Source organism: Urocitellus parryii, chromosome 15 (assembly GCF_045843805.1).
Source record: "Urocitellus parryii isolate mUroPar1 chromosome 15, mUroPar1.hap1, whole genome shotgun sequence".
Lineage (NCBI taxonomy): Eukaryota > Metazoa > Chordata > Mammalia > Rodentia > Sciuridae > Urocitellus > Urocitellus parryii.
The window spans coordinates 46,392,287-46,415,819 of NC_135545.1; the positions used below are offsets into that span (position 1 = coordinate 46,392,287).

At 43.7% G+C, this 23,533-nt stretch overlaps 1 protein-coding gene across 3 annotated transcripts; it reads right to left on the reverse strand.

Moving 5' to 3' along the window:
- Positions 1-215: 215 nt before the first annotated feature.
- Dhodh (dihydroorotate dehydrogenase (quinone)) lies at positions 216-20,201 on the reverse strand. Of its 3 annotated transcripts, none has more exons than XM_077792973.1 (10): positions 20,159-20,201; positions 16,617-16,829; positions 13,913-14,112; positions 11,262-11,344; positions 8,607-8,794; positions 7,915-8,028; positions 7,075-7,228; positions 6,748-6,907; positions 5,815-5,865; positions 216-234 (listed from the first exon to the last, which is right to left on the reverse strand). In XM_077792973.1, the coding sequence occupies exons 1-10, from the start codon at positions 20,177-20,179 to the stop codon at positions 231-233; spliced, it is 1,188 nt and encodes a 395-aa protein (XP_077649099.1). In that variant the 5' UTR covers positions 20,180-20,201; the 3' UTR covers positions 216-230. The 3 variants fall into 3 exon arrangements, with proteins under 3 accessions (XP_077649099.1, XP_077649098.1, XP_026255009.2); XM_077792972.1 differs by lacking the exon at positions 216-234 and adding an exon at positions 3,911-4,395; XM_026399224.2 differs by lacking the exon at positions 216-234 and having other exon boundaries at positions 5,111-5,865.
- Positions 20,202-23,533: the final 3,332 nt, after the last annotated feature.

The window sequence follows — 23,533 nt, forward strand, 5'->3', positions numbered from 1 at the left end:
ACACATCAGAGGGAGAGTCATTCTCTATTTGGTTTGGCTATCCCAATCTTTCTCAGATGAGGCTGACTGCCTTCTGATAAAAAGCATGACATTCCTGGAGCACTCCAGAGCCAGCCAGTACAAAGGTCCCACGAGTGATGGGTGGAATCCTCACATCCCTAGCTGGGTTGCATCGCAGAGTCTGTTTAGGAGAGAAGACTGCATCCTGGTCCTCGGCCTCTCCTCCTTCATCACCTGGAATGCAGCAATGACCCATTCCATCATGTGTTGGAGGCAGCACAACAGCAGTGGGTAGAAAGAGAGCCAAGACAACTTACACATGGAGGCCTACAGTGGAACAGGACCCCCAAGCAGAGTAGGACAGATGCTGGCATCGAGATGAGAAGAAACGGTCCTCCCTCCACCATGCCTACCTGTATCACCTAAGAGCAGGCACTTAACCCCATTTTCTTCATCTCTAAAAATGGCAATCATAATCATATGTCACAGAGAGCTGTCAGGAGATCAAATAAGATATTATGTGGGGGGCTGGGACTGGGGCTCAGGAGTAGAGCACTCACTCATGTCACATGTGTGAGTCCCTGGGTTCGATCTTCAGCGCCACATAAATAAAATGAAAAGAAAAAGAAAAAAGATATTGTGTTCACCTACAAAAATGTTTTTTAAAAAGATATTATGTGGGATTTTCTGTAAATGTACAAGATTATTGGGAAGATGACCTTGCTCATCCCAGTACTACTGCTTTGTCCTCACAGACTCCCAAGCACCTATCCACATACATTAGACCAAATGAACTTTTTCAAAATCCCCTGCTGTAGTGACTGACCCAGTGGCACATGCCTGTGGTGGGAGGATTGCAAGTTTAAGGTCAGCCTCAGCAACTTTGTGAGACTCCTAAGCAAATTAGCAAGGCCCTGTCTCAAAATTTAAAAAAAAAAAAAAATTTTAATCTCCACAAATTCTTTGACATTCCTCCTGTCAAAAGTGAAAACTAATAACCGGGCGCAGTGGTGCACACCTGTAATCCCAGCAGCAGTAACGGAAGCAGCTAAGTGCTCAGAACCTGAGCAACACCACTTCTGGGGTTACACTCTCCAGCAGTGCTAAAGGAAGAGCACAAAATTATAACTAGTCAGTGCAGTACTCTGTAATGTGGAGAATGGAACCAGCCAACGTGTTTACACCTAAGCACACATTGATATTTACACTATGGCAAACCAAGGCTGGCTCTGCTAGAAAGACCAAGGTAGACCTAAGGCACAGATATCAAATTGCTCATTATAACGATATGTGAAAAGAGCAAATTACAGAATACAATTAAACTTACTCCATTTATAATGTGGATGCCCATCAGACACTCCACAAAAATACAAGAGCATACGATACAAACAATATTAGGAATTCCATGCACCACTGCACTCACTGTCCTAGGCCCCAACGGAGGCTGATAAGATGCAATGACACCTGATCAGATGGCATTTTTTCTGTAAGGTTCCCAATGAAACTGCAGAACCAGAATCCAATAAGAAAACACCAGACAAACCCAAATGAGAGGCACTTATAAAGTAATTGGCCTATCATCTTCCAAAGTGTCCAGGACAGAGAGAAACTCCTCCAGACACAAGGAGACTGGAGACAGGACCACCTGTGATTTTGAACTGGGTACCTTTACAATAAAGAACATTATGGGGATAGCTGTCTACACTTGTTTTAACAAATCACTACAAACTCAATGGTTTGAAACAATACCACTGATTAACTCAAACTCAGAAGGGCAGCTGAGGCTGCTCAACTGAACTCCATGCTGAGACTCACAGGCTGACATCATGGACATCATCGGGCCAGCTGGATCAGTTTACTACCCAGAGTCTGTGGAAAGAATCAGTGTTCAAGGTCATTCAGGATGTAGGCAAAATTGTTCTTTGTGGTCGTAGGACTATAGTATGGTTCTCCAAAGATACAGAATCAATAAGAGATAGATGGTAGAGCCCAACTGACTTGAGTTTCCAACTTCTGCCCTACTGAGCTGAGCTAATCACTGGGTATTGTTTCAAATCATTATTTATAGCGATTTGTTACACAGCAATAGAAAATAGAGGCCAGCTTCCTGTCTAACCAATTGTCCTAATAATATTCTTTATTGTAAAGGTAAAATTCAGAATCATAGGTTGCATTCAATTGTCCTCTTAGTCTCCTTGTGTCTGGGAAAGTGTCTCTGTACTTGACTTTGTGTCCTGGATACTTTTGAATATGATGGTGTAAAAGCACTACACATTTCATAGAAACCATACCTGAAATTCTTAATTTTGACCTTTGCCCAGTTCAGCAATTTGCAATATGAGACTCTTTGTGTCATGCCCAGCCCCCAGTCAGCCACATAATCGTGAAGATAAACAACCAATACTCCAAAGTGGTATATGTTGCCAGTGATTTTTGGATATTGTCTTAGGCTTTGTATCATGTTGTGTGTATAAAATGTATGTGTACATATTTAAAACTTAATAATAGACTATGACAGATGACTTTGCCCACCTATAGGCTAATACAAACATTCTAAGCATATTTCAGGTAAGTTAGGTATATTAAATGCATTTTTTACTTGTATTTTCAACTACAATGGGTTTGTTGGGATGTGGCCCCATCACACAGTTGAGGGGCATCTTATGTATCAGGGAACTTCTTTGATTAGAGGCTGAGAAGTCTCATCTGCTGTCTGCACGTTGGAGAGCTGGGAAAGCAGGTGGTATAGTTCGGTCAAGACTCGAAGGCCAGAGAACCAATGGAGGGATGATATAAATCCCAGTCATAGGGCAGGTGACAATAAGTTGAGATGCTCCCCATCAAGTTATGACAGGCGAGGTGCAAATAGATGCCAAATTCCTCCTCCTCAGGCTCTATATTCAGGCCCACAGGACTGGATGAGGCCCATCCACATAGGTGAGGGTGACCTACTACACTGAGCCCACCAGTATAAATGCCAGCCTCATCTGGAAACCCCCTCACAGCTATGCCTGAAAGCCATGTCTTAAAATGCCTCAAGATTAAATGGACTCAGCGAATCATTGCTGTAACGCAGCCCTGATGGTCATACTGTGGTTACCCAGAATGCACTCATTTGCAGGAAGTCCACACTAAAATGTTCAAGGTAATGGAACATCAGATTAGCCATTTATTACTCTCATATGATTCAGTATATAAAAAGTTGCATGAACTTTTCTATGTGTGCAGAGAGACAAAAAGGCAGAAAACTATGGATACATGTGTATGTCCAGATACAAAGAAGAATGTCTAGAAAAATCTAGACAATAGCAAAAAAGTTAGCTGTGGTTAGCTCTGGAAAGTGTAATTGTTTTGTGGGGAATAGGACTTTTGCTTGGGGGCTCCTGTAGTTCTGTGTTATTTAAATTTGTTTATATTTTCAAAAATAAAAACCATGAAAAGATGTTTGAACAGGTCAGTGGGAGATTGGCTACTGGCTTCTTGGCAGTGAGTGGCAGGGGGAGGCACTGTCTAAGCCCAGAGTTAGGCAACATGACCTGTTATCTCCATTGAAGTTCCGTGTCTCTCCATAAAGTGCCAAGAACTCAAATTTAAAATAAAAGCTGTAGAAGTGGGGATGTACCACAGTGGTAAAGCACATGTCTAGCATGCATGGGAGCCTGGCACTGAAAAAACAAACAAAAGAGCTTAAACTACAAGCCTTGCTCGGGTAACAGGACCAGGAGAGTCTCTGTGAGCTGTGAAGGAAAACCAGAGTCAATAGTGGTTCCCAACTTCATTCCACCATTCACTCTTTTTTTTTTTTTTTTTTTTTAATATTTAGTTGTCAGTGGACCTTTATTTTTTAATTTATTTGTATGTGGTGCTGAGAACCCAGTGCTTCATCACACAATAGGCAAGTGCTCTACCGCTGAACCACAACCCCAGCCCCAACCATTCACTCTTTGGCACTGAAAACACAGACATTATTTTAGTTACAACTAAAATATCTGTCAGTTCTGATGTGTTGATGAGTTTATGGCAGTGGCTGACATGAAGCTGTTTTATGAGGTTTGCTTAACTAACGATTTAGGGATCAAACTGCAATACTTGTGCATTCTAGATTTTTAAAGTTTTTTTATTATGCAATATATCAAATTACCACTGTACAAGTAGAAATAAGACTTTATGTTGTAAGATTGCTAAAACTGACATAGTTTTAGTTACAACTAGACCCCTTTAGTCTCATCTAATGTTGTCACACACCCAAGTCACAGACACTTAAAATGGGGAAGAACCGGGCACAATGGCACATGCCTGTAATCTCAGCGGCTTCAGAGGATGAGGCAGGAGGATCAAGTTCAAAGCCAGCCTCAGCAATGTTGAGGCACTAGGCAACTCAGTGAGACCCTGTCCCTAAATAAAATACAAAGTAGAGTTGGGATGTGGCTCAGTGGCCGAGTGCCCGAATTTAATCCTCTGAACTCATAAATAAATAAATAAATAAGTGAAATGGGGAAGAGCAAGCTCATTTCCTCTTATGGATTGCACTGGGTCCCCTCAAAATTAATATGTTGAAGTTAACCCCCAGGTACCTCACAATCTGACCTTATTTGGAGGCAGTGTCTTTCTTTCTTTTGCATACCAGGGATTGAACTCAGGGGCACTCGACCACTGAGCATCCCAGCGCTCCCCCACCATTTTTTTTTTAGGTACTGGGGATTGAACTCAGGGCACTGGACCACTGGGCATATCCCCAGCACTTTTTTTTTTTTTTTTTTAAGGTACCAGGGATTGAACTCAGGGGCACTCAACCATTAAGCCACATCCCCAGCCCTATTTTGTATTTCATTTAGAGATAAGGTCTTCCTGAGTTGCTTAGCACCTTGTTTTTGCTGAGGCTGGCTTCAAACTCGTGATCCTCCTGTCTCAGCCTCCTGAACTGCTCAGATTACAGGTGTGCCACCACACCTGGCTTCCCCAGCCCTTTTTTTGTATTTTACTTAGAGACAGAATCTCACTGAGTTGCTTAAGGCCTAAGTTGCTGAGGCTGCCTTTGAATTTGTGATCCTCTTGCCTCAGCCTCCCGAGCCACTGGGATTACAGGCGTGCACCACCACAACCAGCATCACTGCACCATTCTCGCAACTTTTTTTTTTTTTAATATTTTTAGTTGCAGTTGAGCATAACAACTTTATTTATTTATTTATTCATTCATTCATTCATTTATTTATTTTATGTAGTGCTGAGGATTGAACCCAGTGCCTCACACATGCTATTCATTCATTCATTCATTTATTTTATGTAGTGCTGAGGATTGAACCCAGTGCCTCACACATGCTAGGCAAGCACTCTACCACTGAGCCCCAACGGCCAGCCCCATTCTTACAACTTTTGTCTGTTTGAAATAGTTTCAAAATAAAGTTAAAAATTTTAAGATAAATAAAAACAGTGACAAAATGAAAGTCATGGTCCTGGGAAGCCCACAGCAGATCCAGGGAGTATGGCCTGGAAAGACCTGCAACACTGGACAAAGCCCTGGCTCTACAGAAAGAGGATATGTTCAAAGCCAGGATTTAAATGACTTTATCTTTTCCATGATTTCCCCCCAAAATATTCAATATCCTTACAAATTGAAGGATCCTAGGATTTGGATCCAGAAAGAAGCACAACTATAAGTTTATGTTTGAGCAACCAATTGAAAAAAGTCTCCATTGACTCTGTGACCCCCTTATGATTGGCTGTTATAGTCCTGCTAAGCTTTGGTTTGGGAGACATGGCTTTAGAGTCCTTCTTCACATGATCCAGTCATGGATTTCTGTCAAGCATCCTCACCTCCGATGATCTGCTCCAATGGCATCTGTGACTCGGCTAAAACCCTGTTCTCTGGAAAGTGAGGAAACAAAGCAATTTCAGCAAAGGTGAAGGACAGGCTCTGCTCTCAGAAGAAGCCCGCGTTCACCCAAGCACACTTCTCTCTCCTGAACAACCATCCCAACCCAGGCACATCTCATGCCGTCTTCACTACCTTCACAACCAGGAACCTGGAGATATCTCCACCCAGGCCTTCAGAGCAGGAAGGGAATCAACTTCACGTACCAACAGCTCCCTGCCATTAAGCCAATGTAACTAAAAAAACAGCTTAATTCTACCAGGATTCCTCAGGCCTGAATAATTGGCCAACCCTGCCTTAGACTTACTCCTGAACTTCCCTGGCACAAGTCTTTGTCAAAGAAGTAATTAAGTCATTTTCCCCTATGTTCAGTATATCCCTCAAATCCTTTTTCTGTGAACAATGAATGGATGAATAATACCCCTTTGATTTTTTTTTTTTTTTTTTTTGGTACCAGGGAGTGAACCCAGGGACACTTCACCACTGAGCCATATCCCCAACCATTTTTTTTTTCGTTTTTATTTTTTTAATTGTAGATGGATAGTATGCCTTTATTTGTTCATTTTTATGTGGTGCTAAGGATCGAACCCAGTCCTCACAGGTGGTAGGCAAGTGCTCTGCCACTGAGCTACAGCCCCAGCGCCCCCAACCATTTTTTTATATTTTATTTAGAGTCAGGGTCTCAACGAATTGCTTAGGGCCCCACTAAGTTGCTGAAGCTGGCTTTGAATTCGTGATCCTTCTGCCTCAGCTTCCTGAGCTGATGGGATCACAGGTGTACACCACTGTGCCTGGCAATAACACCCTTTGATTTGGGTCATTCTGAATTAACTCTGAGTGACTTCTCATTTCCAGCCACACATGGCCACACTCACTTCAAGAGGGCCTCCAGCTCCCGCTTAACTCTGCCCACCACAGGTGGCCCCTGGTAGATGAGGGCCGTGTACAGCTGCACCAGGGAGGCACCAGCCTGGATCTTCTCCAGCGCATCCTGCCCACTGCTGACACCACCGACCCCAATTATGGGAATTCTGCCTGCAGAAAAGAACATGGCAACACTGTGAAGAAGGATGTGAGAGCCAGGACCTCAGTCTGGCTTCAGCCCCAAAGTCCCCACCCAGCAAACACAGCAGATGAGGGAACAGTCACAACCAGAGGCGTGGGCCACACACACAGCAGCAGACAGACAGCAGAAACCTTGCCTTGAGTGAGCGCATACATCTCCCGGATGGTCTGAGTTGATAAATCACGGAGGGGCTTCCCACTCAGCCCTCCTGTCTCAGAGCGCAGAGCACCTTGGAGACCAGCAGGGCGACTCACTGTGGTGTTCGTGACAATCAACCCATTGATGCCCAACTGCAGTGAGAGACAAAGAAAGAGTCTTTTGAGTCATGGCTCTGAGGAACTCAGAGAAGCTTCTCTAGAGGTCTGAGGCAGCCATCAGCCAGGGCCTACATTCACAGCCCTGGAAGCAAGTGCTACATGGGCCTCACTCCACTTCCTGTGGTGAACAAGTATCAGAATGAGCCTCAGTGTGACACAGCAGCCATCACCGCATCTGACAACCCACAACATTCCACTAGAACAGGGTTAATCCTCAGAACAACCTGCTTACAGTGCATTGTCTGAGGCCCTGGGTAGTGGGTGGTGGGACCAGGATCTGAACCCATTGCTGGGCTCAGTCTGTTTCCACTGTTCCCCTACACCATAGAGGCCTGGTGTTCAGACCCAGCAGACAGGACAAGGCAAACAATACTCCTGTCCCAACTGACACTGGTCAGAGATGCAAGCATGAGCCGTAAGACCCTTGCTGGATGAAGGTAAGCAAAGAGAAAGGAAGAGGCATGAGAAAAAGACATATTCAAACAATTATTTGAACATAGCCTCTTTACCATAAGATGAGTTACATGATGACAAACACCCAACAAGCCTCCAATATCACAGAGAATTAGTCACAAATCATGCCATTCTGGGATATCCCAGTGGACCAAAAGGCTTCTAACAACAATGAGAGGCACCCCCAGGCCTGGCCCAACTCAAACCTCTCTGGCCACACTGGCAATGTCCTCCTTGTCCTGAGCCGTGAGGTCAGGGGCAATCTTCAGCAGTACTGCCGGCTTCTGCACTCCCTTCAAGGCATCCCTCTCCTGCAGCACCTAGGGAAGCACAGGCCAGAGACAGGAACCACAGCCCAGAGTTACAACCGCAACCTGCGGTGCAAGTCAATGTTTTCACACAAGCTTCAAACTAAGGCAGGAGCAATTTCTCCGCTTCAGAAAACCTACTGTTTCCTGAAGCGACCCCACCAAGATAGATCTGGTTCAACTATTTTGAACCAAGAGATCCCCACTGCAACAGCTAATATCTTAAGGGTTTTGACTTTTGTTCCAAAAAAAATAACAAGGAATACTTCACAAGCATGTGTGATAAAAGTCAATTCATGCACTGTGCTAGGTGCAAGGGATAAAATGATGAACCAGAGAGACATGTTCCTGCTCTTATGGACCATACGGTTTAACAGCAGCACAGACAACTGAACATTCCTTATTACACAAAATCGGTATTGTGTTAAGGAATCAGAGAGTGCTTTCAGGTCCAGCAAGGGCTCTTAACTGGTCCAGGTGTGAAGGACAGCTTCTCATTGAAGATGCTAAAGCTTTGCCCAGGACAAAGGAGAGGCATAAGGAGGATAGGCTAGTGGAATGGGACTTGGAGAAGAGATGCAATGGCCCACCTTGGTCAGCAGGCAGCGCAGCTCGGCCTTTCCCTGAAGGCTCCGCAGCCCAGCTGTGTTGGGACTGGACACGTTCACTACCAGGTAGTCGGCCAAAGGGCCCAGGACCTGAACCCCCTCTGCATAGTCTGCAGCAGCATCCACCGACATTTTATTCTTCCCCAGGTTTATTCCCAGTGGCAGCCCATCTGTAAATATCACCAATCAAGGTTCCATCTCCCGCGCAACATTCTGAGACCATCCTTGACTCCACAGCCTGTGAATAGCTTCCAAACCTGAACTTTCCTACACCAGGGGACAGATGCCCTAACTGCTACAGGTTGCTGCTGCCTGCTGACCTCAAAAGAGCACACATCTTTGAACAGGAAAGGCTGGGCAACTACAAGGATGTTTCACTGCATTCTGCCCTTTTTATTTTTAAAATTTAAATGGAAAATACAGAAATTAGGAGTGCAAATACTAATGCTAAAAAAATAGGTCTGAAGGCGTAATTCAGTGGTAGAGCATATGCTTAACATGCATGAGGCCCTGGGTTTAATCCCCAGCACCAAAAAAAAAGAAAAAAAAAAAAACTTCATAAATTTAAGAAAACAGAGAGAAGATACGCATCAACAAGCAAGTCAGAGAGGCAACTTTAACCAAGAGATGCTCATAGGTCTTGGGTCAAGAGATTGGCTGTGCAGTGGTGTAGCAAAAACAAAATTAAAGAAAAAGTATAAAATACTAGAAAGTATTTTCAATTATCATGCCTAAAATGTAGAAGCATAGTTATAAATTTATAATCTTAGTTCTCTGAGGAAAGGAACTTCCCCTTAAGATTATGGCAACCATACATTATAGGACAGCCCTGATTACCCCTGTGGCCTGGGCTTAATTTTCATGCCTGTCCTCCTTTCACTTTTAAAAGTGCCTCAATTTGCACATCACTGACACAGCTACCATAATTAAAAATCAACAGCACTATCAATTGACTTGCATTTTGGGTCTCCAGAAAAATACATTTACAAAATCATGCTACGTGTGAAAGAAAGAGTTGTCTACACTTGGCTTCTCCTAAGACACTATCTCATCTGCAAAGTCAAGGGTACAGCAATGGTACAGGCTGCTTCTTCCATCTGATTCCTGGGAAAAGATCTAGAACACCAAGTTAGTTCACAACATGTCCATCCAGGGAAAACTAAAGGACAACACCCAGTCAAGCTAGTCACCTTCTCAGATCCCAATCACATTTATATCATCAGCTTGAAGTATATAAGATGTGTAACGAACTTTCTGAGTGGGCTGAGGGTTAGGGTTGGAACCCAATTAAAACTACAGTTATGTAAGCAGGTCTCCAAGCCTCCCACATCTAGCACCCACCAAGCCAGGATCATTTGTAAACTTCAATGCTTTCCCACACAGGTAAACTGTCTTGAGAGTGTGGCTTTTATGGAGTGATCGGAGCTTTCATTAATAGTCCTCTGACCAGAATGACAAGATTCTGGAGTTGAGAATTGCAGAACTACCCTTTCCCCAAAGGGCCCATCACTTTTTATTCCTTGGCATGGTGCTAACAAGAAGTCATCTTCAAGGCTCCTAGCTCCTAGATGCACAGAGCATAGCTCTAGATTGTGCTTCGCTCCAGGGAATGCAAGAACAGCTGGGGTGACAGGGTGGGCAAGGGAGAGCAGGAGATAAAGCTGGCACCAGAGCACTGTAGGTATAAATGAAGAAAAAGCAGACAAAAGGCAGAAGAGTGTTACAAAACATGAAAGTCAGATTACAACCTTCAAAGTTCCTAAATGGGAAGACCTATCGTGTAGCAGGGTCTGGTTCTGCCAAAGCTAGGGGTCTCTAAACATGATCACTTCCTGCTCCCACAGGTGAAATTGCCAAGTAGTTTAATATCTTCTGCCTCACTTCCTGAAATAAATGCATGTTTCCTCATATGTCACCAGGACATCTAATGAGACTAAGACCCAGGAAGTTCCAGAAGGACCTAAGGAGGAAGATTCTTCCTCCTGGCCTGCAGCCCACACAATCGCAGAGGGTGCCAGGGAAGCCAAGGTCAGGATGACACAACACAGGACTATGATCCCTAAGTGCCCCCACCCTTAGAGACAGCAAAGCACAGAGCCACAGGGAACAAGCAGCAGTATCTGGAGGGCGGCCTTCAGAAGTGCATATTGTTTCTGAGATCAGTCTTGAAGAATATTTCCCCAACACTCACATTAACTGCCCCTAAATGGGAGGAGTAGGAGTAACTCTACTTTTCCTTCTTTAGGCTGCTCTGTACCTACTAACTCTTCTAAAATATATATTATTACTCATACACGGACAAAAGGATAGCAGGCAAGACGAAGTCGGCACTCAGTCCTGCTCACATCTTGGCTACGCTGGTGGGTACGGGGGAGAGTTCTGCCTGGCTCACTTCCAGGCTCCCCTAGATGATACAGCAAAGGTCACTTATGAAGCAGAACCAGTGAGGCTTTGCTAAATAAACTGTGAGATTGAGCTAAAATCTTGGAGGCTGTACTAGAACCAGGAAAATGGAGAGGAGCCTGAGTTCCTCAGTGGTTTTTCCTATTGCTCAGTTGTATTCATTTCCCGAGGAATGCTCCCAACATTTCTTCCTCTGATGGGTGAAGAAAGCCCTCCCATGCACCTCTACTTTACCTTCTGTGAGCTTGGTCTGCTTCTGCTGTCTGGCCCGCAACCTGTGTTCCACCGCTGAGAGTCCGTGGCTGTTAAATCCATACCTGTAGCACACAGGCCAATAGGGGAGGGGGCAAGGTTAGAAGGCAAGATTTTGGAAAAAGCACCATAAGCACTTCTACCATACACTAAATACTGACTTTATAAATCAAAAGAGAAAAAAAAAAAATCAGAATCAGTTCTTAAAGTTCCAAGGTCTAAACTCCCCTGGGACTTCTAGAGAACATGCCAGAACACTTTGAATGACAAAGGAAACAAGCATGGTGGCACATGCCTATAATCCAAGCAACTGGAGGCTGAGATGGGAGGATGGCAAATTCAAAACCAGCCTCAAGCAATTTAGAAGGACCCTAAGCAACTGAGTGAAACCCTGTCCCAAAAAAAGAAAAAGAAAAAAATAGGGCTGGGGACATAGCTGAGAGGCAGAGGGCCCTGGGTTAAATCCCTAGTACCACAAAGCACACACATGCACATGCACACACACTCACACAAAGGCAAAGATTAAAATGTGTGAAAAAGCTACTCAGTCAGCTACCACTAGAAGCAGCCCAGCCCTGCCTGGATCCTACCTCCACTCCTACAGGGCCAAGCCACTATCTGACAAGCACAGACTCTCCATCTCCCACTTCCACTTCCTGTTTCCACCTCCAAACACTACTCCTACCACCCCACATCCCCATCCTTTCTGCCTCTTAAAATCACTCCTCCTTCCTGGCCTGGATCAAATGCTGCCTCTCTCCTTGCATAAAGCCCCCAACCACAAGGGATTCCTCACCTTGGCATTCACAGGGCACTTTATGCCTTTCTCCTGGAACGGGATACGCATCTATGCTTAAAGTTTCCACACCAGGTTATAATCTTCAAGGCAAGAGATGTGTCTTCCTCCCCTATCACCTGTACCACTAAACAGCCCAAGAAGGCAGGGACTTCATATCTCTTTTTCATTCCTGAATCCTCAGTTCCACTGTGGGGTGTTGACCTCTGTCCCTTCCTCCTTATTTGTGCCACACAGAGTAAGGAGGCTGAAAACACAAGTGCCAAGAGCACCGGATTCCTATCCCATCCCACTCATCAACAGGATTCTGCCAAGTAACGTCATCCTGAGACCTGCAGTTACCTGGGGCAGCTGAATCAGAAACATATTTTGCCTGGCCAGTTCTAAAGCTACTGATTGCAGCCTGCATTATAGCAGAAAAATCAATAACTTGATCTCAGATGCCAGATTTCCCTGAAACAAGCACAATAAAGCAAGAAACCCAGTGACATAAACTTAGGATAGGTCAGTCTCCTAGAAGGCCATTAAAGCCCCAAAGATGCCTATAAAATCTCCCCAAGGGGGTTCTCCAAAACTCTTTTGTTATCAAAAAGCAGGATCATGGGGCTGGAATTGTGGCTCAGCAGGAGAGTGCACGCTTACTACTTGTGAGGCACTAGGACTGATCCTCAGCACCACATTAAAAAGAAAGAAAGAAAGAAATGTATTGTGTCCAACTACAACTAAAAAAAAAATATTTAAAAAAAGGCAGGAACTTCTTTATTTTCTGGGTTTGTTGAAGTTTAAAATAAAAAAAAAAAATCACCAAAAAAAAAAAAAAAAGAAGAAAGGTTTTGGATGATCTAGAAGGATTTCTTTTCCTAAAAGCAGCTATGTGTACTGAATACTAAATAATCCTATTTCCTGAAGGTGGGGCTGCTTAACACAGAGCTGCTAGCCACTCGTGGCTCCTCAGCACTAGAATGTGGCTGGTCCAGTGAGAGGTACTGGACACAAAAGGAACACTAGCTTTGGAAGAATTGGTGCAAGTAAAAGAAGGTAAATAACTAATTAATAATTTTTGTACTGACCACATATTTAAATGATGATATTTAGAATATATTATTTATAATGAAATAATAATTACCAATAATGTTATTAATATCATTCATTTCTCTTTTCTGCTTTAATGTGGTCACTAGATCTTTTAAATTACACATGGGGCTCATACTACTTCATTGAATAAGAGCACTGGAGGGCTGGGGATGTGGCTCAAGCGGTAGCGCGCTCGCCTGGCATGCGTGCGGCCCGGGTTCGATCCTCAGCACCACATACCAACAAAGATGTTGTGTCCGCCGAGAACTAAAAAATAAAAAATTCTCTCTCTCTCTCTCTCTCTCAAAACAAAAAACAAAAATAAATAAAATCCACAACATTATTTAAAAAAAAAAAAAAAAAAGAGCACTGGAGTAACAATATGAAAAAAGCACAAACTACAGGAAGTTCAACGAGCCTAAGGCATACCAAGCTCTCCTACTGGGGACTGAACCCAGGGAAGTTGTACCACTGACCCACATTCTCAGCCCTCTCCTGATTATTATCTCTGTGACCCTAGCTAAGTTATTAGGCTCTCTGAGCCTCAGTGTAAAGCCATGTTAAACTGATACAAAACCTAGTTTCCAAGGCTGATGTGAGGATCTCTGCCTGGCACACACTAGATGCTCAGCAGGATTGCTGAACAGAGTGACAGAAATGACAGAAAAATGTCCTATGTATAAGATAAAACACTGAGGCAGCCTTTCCATCTCTGAGAGCCCAGCAGGGCAGAGGCACCCATCAACATGGGGCTGCAACCCACCTGTTAATGACAGCTTGGTCCTCGGGCAGGCGGAAGACTCTGGGCCTGGGGTTTCCTTCCTGAGGCTTAGGAGTCACACTCCCTACCTCAACAAAGCCAAAGCCCAGCTTATATAAGCCATCCACAGCTTCCCCATGCTTGTCAAATCCTGCAGCAATTCCTACTGGATTTCGGAATTTATGGCCCAGGACTTTCACTTCCTGGGAAGATATAGACAAAGACAGAGGTACACAAAGCTATAGTGGTGTTTCTCAAAGTGTGTTCCCTGGAACACCCATATCAAAATTCCCTTGAGAGCCTATTAAACATCCCCAGAACTACAGAATCAGGCCTTCAGCAGGGGGCAGTGGGCAGTGAAGCTGAGCAAATCTATCTGCAACAGCACTCTTCAGGTGATTCTGAGGCTACTGAAGTTTGAAAACTATGAGACTTTATTTACCTTATCAATCCTGGGGAGAAAACAGCATTTCTCCCACAGGTTGAACAGGACACAGGCACTGTCTTTTCCTATGGTTAAGACCGGTATCTTCTTGGGCAGGAGAGGGTGACTCCTGAGTCATCCCCTAGGTTGTGCTACTCTAAACCCTGCAGGGAACGCTGGGCAGCAAAATCCAGATATCAGTATAATAAGTCAGCCCCAGTGCATCCCTGTCTCCAATAAGAGAGGTTAATAAGCAGCCCCAGCCACATCCCCCAGTCCCCAAAGAGCTGGAGGAAGGATGGGGCTCAGCCAGGCAGAACTCAGTGCTGGCTCCAGCAACTTGAGAGGAAGAGCAAGTAACTCTCAAGGTGAGGCCACCTGATGCTGGAAGCGGGAGGTAAGAAAGGTCTCTGAGCAGGGAAAACAACAACGATGAAGGTGAGAATGAGCGTGAGGCACTTTGGGGCTGTAAGGCAAGGAGTGTGGCTGGACTCAGGGCCTTCCTCAGGGACAGTGGTGCTCAACCCCGGCTGCACTATAAACTCCCTGGGCAACTTATAGGCCAGCCTCAGAGATTATGGTTACACTTGTCTGACGGCAGAATCCAAGTATGTCATAAAGCACCTCTGGAGAGTCTAACATACAACCATGATTGAGAACCAAGAAGGTGGGTATAGTGGTGCACATCTATAATCCCAGCAGCTCAGGAAGCTGAGGAGGACCGCAAGTTCAAGGTCAGCGTCAGCAACTTAGTGAGACACTGTCTCAAAATAAAAAAGGGCTGGGGATGCCGCTCAGTAGTAAATTGCCATTGTCCCTGGGTTAAATCCTCAGTACAAATAAATAAATAAATAAATAAAGGGGTGCGGGATCGGGGGCACAGAAAGAGAACCAAGGACTTAAGGAAATGGTGAAGAACTGAAACTAGAAAGGTTGAGTGAGAAGATCAAGAAGCCAGGCTGTCAGCTGAGGAATTATAAACTATAGACACAATGACATACCTGGAGTCCCATCTTGAACCCATGAGTTAGAGACCAACCTGGACAACATAGTGAGACCCTATCTCAATAGCTGGGAAACTCAATTCTACATGAGCTATTGCAGGTGTAAACCACGCAGTTGTGTGCAGATCGACAGTGCGTGGGCCATGCTGGCTCTGTAGGCTGTGCTTACTGGACACGGATCATTACCACTCCAGGTATAAGCTCACCTCCTTCCAATTTTTCCATCTCTGCATCACACTCTTTTTTTAATATTTATTTTTTAGTATGTGTAGTTGGACACAATATCTTTATTTTATTTGTTTATTTTTATGTGGTGCTGAGGATCGAACCCAGGGCCTCGCATGTGCTAGGCAAGCGCTCTACCATTGAGCCACAGCCCCTGCATCACACTTTTTACTCCCACATTTCTGGTTCCAGGGCTTTCACACTAGCAGTTTAGAGTGAGGAAGGCTTAATAAAAGGAAGGTTCTTCCTGATCCTACAGTGCCTTAAAATGACACGGCTGCTCAAAATTATACACTGGGAAAATGAAAAGGGCTCTAAGTTAGCAAGGAGATATGTAGCAAAGGCCCCTTATTCTCTAACAGTGACCCTCCCTTAAAGAGCTCTGAGAGCTTCCTGCTTGGGTTTGTATGTTCAAATCATTCTGCTGTCACCTATTTGGTAGAAAAAAATGTCTCAAAAGGAAACTTCCAAGGCTTACACGAGGATACAGGTTCTGTGAGAACACGCCTTCTTCTGTTTTGTTGCAGTAACCCCAGAACATCACAACAATAGTGCTGTGTGGCTGAAGGAGGCAGAAGAATGTGTTCTCATGCCTACCTCACAGACTTGATCAGATATACCTGTGTCACATTAGAGTTTAATGACTGGCAGGATTCCCGATCTGCCACTAAATTTCAGCTACTCAAGACGTCAGCAAGACAGGATAGTAGACAGGGCTGGATGCCAGAGCCAGAGTCTAGGTTTGAACTCGGGTTTTGCCATTTTCTAACTGTGTGGCTTTGGGTTAATCACTGTTAACTCAGACTCCTGACCTGCACCTGGAGATGACAGTAGGACCTGCCTCAGGAAGTAGTTGTGAGGATTAAAGGGGAACTGCCTTACATGATTAAGTTCCATATGAGTTATATAATGACCACTATTATTATGTAATTATGATATATGATAAAAATGATTGCTTAGATTTGAGTTCCAGATTTCCTCTGCTAACCTAGGGCTCTGAGACTTCAAGCTTCCCCCTTGTATCTAAGGTACAGGACATTCCAAGAGTACCTACCAGCATGTCAGAGTCTTGAAATGTGGCTCGAGGAAGGAGACCCAGGGAGATGAAGCGAACAGCCAGCCTGTGGGCTAACTCTGGGTCCAGCAGCCTCTGCAGAGCCGGCATCAAGTATTCAGCATAGAAACGCTCATCCCCTGTGGCTGTCAGGTAGGAGGCACAGAGAAGTCCTCCACCCCCCAGGATGACTACAGCATCCAGAGCTCGCTTCTGGGGAGAAAAAAAAAAAAAAAAAACGTCAATTAGAGGAATCCTAACAAGGCCAGGCTGCAGCATCCTCCCTGATCCCTTTACCCCTAGGCAGATAGGACAAAATGATATGTCACAAGAAGCAACATCCCTCACCATGTGTTGATACTAATCTCCTTCATTTACAGTCCATCTTATAGACCAGTCTCTATAGTTACATATACACTGTGCTTACAGACTCTGGCTGAAGACTTTCCTTAGGATGGTTGGCCAGGAGTCAAGAGTTGTAATACTATCCTCCAGGGGACATGTTGAGGCATTTTTACTGGTTACAGTGACAGAACAATGCTAATAGACTTAGCATGTAGAAGTCAGTAAAGTCATACATTCTTCTTTGCCTGAGGCTGACACACATTGTCCATATTGACTTTTGAACATGCTACTGATGTTCATGTCATCAAAAAAAACTTCATGGGATGGGGATGTGGCTCAAGTGGTAGCACGCTTGCCTGGCATGCATGCGGCCCGGGTTCGATCCTCAGCACCACATTCAAACAAAGATGTTGTGTCTGCTGAAAACTAAATATAAATATTAAAAAAAAAATTTTCAAAAAAAACTTCATGCCAGGTGCGGTGAACACGCCTATAATCCCAACAGCTTGGGAAACTGAAGTAGGAGGATCGTGAGTTCAAAGCCAGCATAAGCAAAAGTGAGGCGCTAAGCAACTCAATGAGACTCTGTCTCTAAATAAAATATAAAATAGGGCTGTAGATGTGACTCAGAGGCCTAGTGTTGTGGGGCAAGTTGCTCAGAAAACACACCAAGTCCCAGTTTTGTCCAAACTGAAGAGTCTTTATTCCGACCAGCCAGGATTGCTTCCCACAGGACCATGTTGTCTCTGTAGAAAACAGCCTCAAGATTCAACATTTTAGAGTATTTAAAGGCAAAAACTGCAAAAACCACATCCAGGTTGATGTAGCTGCAAGCAAGCAGCGGTACAGAAGCTGAATCAGGCAGTTAGCGAAACAATGCAATGGGTACATTGGTATTTCCTACTGGACTTTCCAGGTTGGCATAGCAGCAAGCAAGCAAAAGGGAAGTGGGTTAAAATGACCCTAGTTAAGTAAAAGTTAGAGAATGGTTACTAATGTCTAGACAATCAATCTCTGACAGGGTACACTGCCCAAGAAAAATAGGAACCAAAGAGAGAACAATTTTACATTATATAAGAATTACCATTTTGTGTTGCCAAGTATGCTATGCTAGGTAACTATTAATGGGTACAGAGGCGGGGCTTTCCCATGGGAGAAGCAATTCTTACATGATATGGAGTCTCAGGGTAAAATGGAGTCTGTTTGGTCACTGTCTACATAACATGGCCCATAACACGAGTGTCCCTGAGTTCAATTGCCAGTACCACCCACCCCCCCAAAAAAAAAACCCTCACATTATCTGAACCAAGAAGTACATAAACTAGTTCCTACGTGGTTTTCATAGGCATTGACTTTTCCAGGAATAAAATTACCTTGTCAATTGAGAGACAACTATACTATTTTGCACAAAACATTACAAAAATAATCAGTCACCATTTCAAAAAATGGTGCTTTGCTTGGGGTGTTTGACAAAACAACACATCTGTGGAACTTGATTTTGAGTGGAAGTTTAAACACCCTGCCAGGTGTGGTGGTGCATGCCTGTAATCCTAGTGGCTAGGGAGACTGAGAAAGGAGAATTTCGAGTTCAAAGCCAGCCTCAGCAATTTAGCGAGGTGCTAAGCAACTCAATGAGACCCTGTCTCTAAATAAAATACAAAAACAGGACTAAGGATGTGGCTCAGTGGTTGGGTTGAGTGCCCCTGAGTTCAATTCCCAGTACACCCCCACCAAAAAAGAAGTTTAAATACCCCACCAGACCTCTCACTTAACTGAGTCATGTCCTGACATTTACATATGCAGATTGTACATTGATGATGTTTTAAGCTTATAAATAGGAAGATTATTACCCTGAAATGGAAAATTATAAAGGGGGTTGCAATATAAAAAGAGCTTCAGAGGATGCTTCAAAAGGTCTTTGAGGGGGCTGGGGATGTGGCTCAAGCAGTAGCACGCTCGCCTGGCATGCGTGCGGCCCGGGTTCAATCCTCAGCACCACATACCAACAAAGATGTTGTGTCCGCCGAGAACTAAAAAAAATAAATATTAAAAATTCTCTCTCTCTCTCTCTCTCTCTCTCCTCTCTCATTCTCTCTTTAAAAAAAAAAAAAAAAAAAAGGTCTTTGAGGGTGGAGGACCGCTGTCCTAGCTCAAAAGTGGTTCACAATTCTTTTCTCTCACTAACAGATGCCAAGACACCCCATTCTTTATTAGTTGAATCATTCAACAAATCTGAGCTCAAAAGTGGGCAAAACAGACCTGGTTCCAGCTTTGTGGCAATTGCAATCTCATAAATAGACAGGTGAACTTAATGATCGTGCAAATATGTAGCTATGACAATTGCTATGAAGGAAAAAGGTATTGTATAGTATAATGGAAGGACCCAAAAAAATCCCAAAGGTAAGTAGAGGCTTCTTAAGGAAGTGACTTAAAGCTGATCTTCAAAGAATGGATGAGTTAACCAGGAAACAGTAAGGGGAGGGAAAAGCATAAAGGCTCTTTTGGAAGCAAAGAGGAGAAACTCCCAGGAATGTGAGAGCAGAGAAAGTCTCTTTGGAACTGAGGAAAAACATGACTTTAAACATGACTTTAGATAGGACAAATCGGCCTGGATTAGAATAAAGATTTGGATTTTGTTCTCTAAACAAAGAAGTGATGTTATCAGATTTGCCTTTTAAAGGCCGCTCCAAGAAGTGAATGTAGACTGAGTTTTCACCTCTCATCCATAAGTCTGTAAATCTCCTCTCAAGTCAATCAGCAAATACTTGAGCACCTATCACATACTAGACCTTAGTGATACAACTAAGAACTCGTTACACAGATCCCCACAAAACTTTTCCTAAAAGGGTTGGGGGACCGTGTTTGGCTCTACCTTCATTCCTCTTGGATCCTGTACAAAATGCTAGGCGGTCATAGGTTTACTAAAGCCCCTGTGCTGGCTCAACCGAAAAGTGGCCTACGTGCATTTAGTCAAATCCGCATCTGCCCAGACGTGGCACGTGTCCTGCACACACCAAGTACTCGGGTAAATGCACAGGAATTGCAAGTGCCCCCAGAGACACACAAACGTTCCAGAAGAACCCGCGCTCGGAGACACCTTCTTTACACACCTCGCCTGGCGTAACCCCCAAGGTCCTGCCGCCCCAGTCCCCTCCTGGACTCTCCCTTGCCGACCCAAGTCCCATTTCCAGACTCACTTTCAGTTGTCTCCACGCCATGCTCCTTCTACCATTGGGCCGGCCTCTGTCTCCTCTTCATTGGTGGAAATGGCGGAGGCCCCGCCCACCCCCGTTCATGGAGTGCCAACTCACCAATCGTGGGGCGGGTAGCGGGAGTAGGGGCCCGCCGCGGCGGCGAAGGCCGCGTTCCTCCCCGAGGTTCTGGTTGGACGTTCGCGCGCGTGCGCATTTCTAGAGGCCACGCCTCTTCCGCCACAGACTCCAAGCGTCGTCTAGTTGCCTGGGGTAGTTGAGGTGCAGGCGGGATACGAGGCTGCTGCCCAAGGCCCTTCTGCCGACTGGAGTTTCTGTTCCTGTGAGGAGCCGCATCTCGGGCGGAAAGAAAAGGCTCCCAGAAGTCTCTAAAGTGGGAAGTGGACTCCTCCGAGGTCTGTAGAAGAGTCGAAGTCTTACCCACGGGGCTTCCCTAGCGCCTGGAGGTTCCCGTGCTGCCCCCAGGCTTCCACAGCCGCAGGACCCAAGAAAGGAAACCACAGCCCGAAGGTTGCGTTGTGATTTTCACGGGCCCTTTCCTTAAAATATTATATTTTACAGAGTCTACACACATCAAAATACGTTGTACCGCACAAATCCAATTTTTACTTGTCTATTTAAATAATAAGAATTTTACTATTGTGTTAATATAAATATGAATATACTAATACGTATAAACTTTTCTCTGCTTAGAAGTAAATTATTCTTAAGCTGTTGAACTGGAAATTGAACCGAGGAGCGATCTGTCACCCTGCCCTTGTTTTTTGAGACCCTCTGGTAAACTCCGCCCCCGTCCCTCCCACCACCCCCACCCCCACCCCCACCCCTACCCCCACCCCCACCCCCGCACTCTACCACTGAGCCATAACCCCAGCCTCCGGAAGGATAACTTTTTAAGTCATCTTTTTAAACTTCTCTTTTTCTGGGCCTCAAGCAGTTCTCACTAACACAGGAAGAATTACCTTCCTCAAGTTATCCTTCCTGTGTTAATGAGGACTGTGTGAGGCCCAGAAAAAGTTCTTTCCATATGAACAGACTATCGTGAAGGGAAACTACAACATGCTTCATCCATTCTGATTATTTTTCCCAACAATTTTAAAATAGTAGCTCTTTAAGACCTTTCAGTTCTACATTTAAAGTTTATATCCACAGAACATGCTTTAATGTATCTAGTACTATTATATGTCTCAGATTTTTTTCCTAGTACTTGAAATTGAAACCAGAGATTCAGGCATGCTAGGCAAGTCTACTACCACTGAGCTACATCCCCATACCCTTTCAGATTTGAGACAATGTCTTGCTAAGTTGTCAAGTCTAGTCTTGAGCTTGTACTCCTCCTTCCTAAGTCTCCCAAGTAGCTGGAATTATATGTGTGTGCTACCAAGCCCACCTCTATATCTCTAATTTTTAACGATTAATATGTCTCGAAAATTCTTGATTTTTCTAAATAATAATGTCATCATCTGCCTTAATACCACAACTTACTGAGATATCTGTAAACTTTACCCAAGTCTAAGATTAGAAATAAAGTTGAAATATATGTATTCCACATCTATTCATCTATAATACATATTTTAAACATATATAACACTGGAACTTTCCTTCTTCAGTCAGTCTCAACATTTTTTTTCTGGTACTGAGGAAGGAACCCAGGGCCGCCTCATGCATACTAGGCAAGCGCTCTACCACTTAGTTACATCCCCAGCCTTCAAGTTTTTTGTTTTTGTTTTTTTTTTCAATGAAAACTTTCAACCATACAGAAAGTTGAGAGACTTTTACAGTGAACATCCACATATTCAAAGATTCTACAATTGACATCTTACAAAATTTACTTTATAACATATATTCTTGTATCCACCCCACAATCCATCTTTTTAAGCTTTTTTATGATTACATGTATCTACACATGTGGTAAAATTAGAAGTACACACATATGCATGTGCTTGTAAACCTGGTGAAATGTGACTAAAGTCAATGCATTGTGTCAATTCCCAGTTGTGATATTGTACCACAGTTCTGCAAGACATTACTATTAGGGGAAACTGGATGAAAGGTATATAAGTCCTATTTCTTATAGTTGTATGTAAATCTACAATTTTGGCTTTATTTGCAGTACCAAGGATTGGTATTTGCAGTACCATGTGTGCTAGTCAAGTGTTATGACCCCCAACCCTGTACCAACCTATACCCCCCAGCCCTTTTTATATTATTTTGAGTCAGGGTCTTACTAGATTGCCTAGACTGGCCTGGAACTTACAATCCTACTGCGTCAGCCTCCCATGAAGCTGGGATTCCTGGACAGGAGTGATTCTTTTAATTGTACATAATCAATTGTGGAGATTGAACCCAGGGCCTCACACATGCTAGGCAAATTCTCTATGATTGAGTCACATCCCCAGCCATATATGTACATATTTCGGTGGGGAGGGGTTATCAGAGATTGAACTCAGGGGTGGTCAACCACTAAATCACCTTCCCAGCCCTTTTTATTTTATATTTTGAGACAAGTTCTCACTAGGTTATTTAGAGCCTCCCTAAGTTGCTGAGGCTAGTCTCAAACTTGTGATCCCCCTGTCTCAGTCTCCTGAATCCCTGAGATTACAGGTGTGTACCATCATGCCCAGCCCAATAAAAATATTTTTAAGGGGTTGGGGTTGTGGCTTAGTGGTAGAGCCCTTGCCTAACATGTGTGAGGCACTGGGTTTGATTCTCAGTACCACATATAAATAAATTAATAAAGTAAACAGTTTCATCAACAACTAAAAATAAACATCTTTAAAAGGAAAAAATACTTTGAGATTACAATGGCAAAAAAAAAGTAAAAACTTTTTCAAGTTCATGTGTCCAACAAAGCAGGAAAATTAGATCCCATATTTGCTTTGAAAAATGGCAAAGAAAAATGTAGTTATGCCAAGGAAATGGACACTTGGTTGCTGGTAGAGGAAAATCTGGCAATATATAGCAAAAGCCTTCAAATTCTGCATCCTTTTCCTTAAGAAGTGTCACCTCTAAGGATTATCCTGTGAAAATTCAGAGGTTTTATAATAAGTTGCAACTTAAATGTCCAACAATAAGGCAATGGTTAAAACATTGAGACAACCATGTAGAAGAATCTAAAGCAAACACAACAAAAAACAGAAAGTGTAACAATATGTAAAATTATCCCACATACATTAAGTAAAACAAAAATAAGGGTATATTCCAAATTTTAAGTTGTTTTTTTAATAAATCTCTGGTTTTCAATATTTTTTAATTTTCCCTTTTTCCAAATTTTTATAATAAACATTTAGTTAAAAAAAAAAAGTTTAGGGGGAAAGTTAGAAGGAGGGACAGAAGAGACAATTAGTCTCTCTGCAGTGG

Excerpts from the sequence above, each read along its gene's own strand:
- Dhodh (XM_077792972.1), bottom strand. The coding sequence starts at position 20,179 with ATGGCGTGGAGACAACTGAAA. Across the intron at positions 16,830-20,158 it reads TGGCGTGGAGACAACTGAAA|AAGCGAGCTCTGGATGCTGT; the intron begins GTGAGTCTGGAA and ends TTTTCTCCCCAG. Across the intron at positions 6,908-7,074 it reads GATGTATGCGCTCACTCAAG|GCAGAATTCCCATAATTGGG; the intron begins GCAAGGTTTCTG and ends TCTTTTCTGCAG.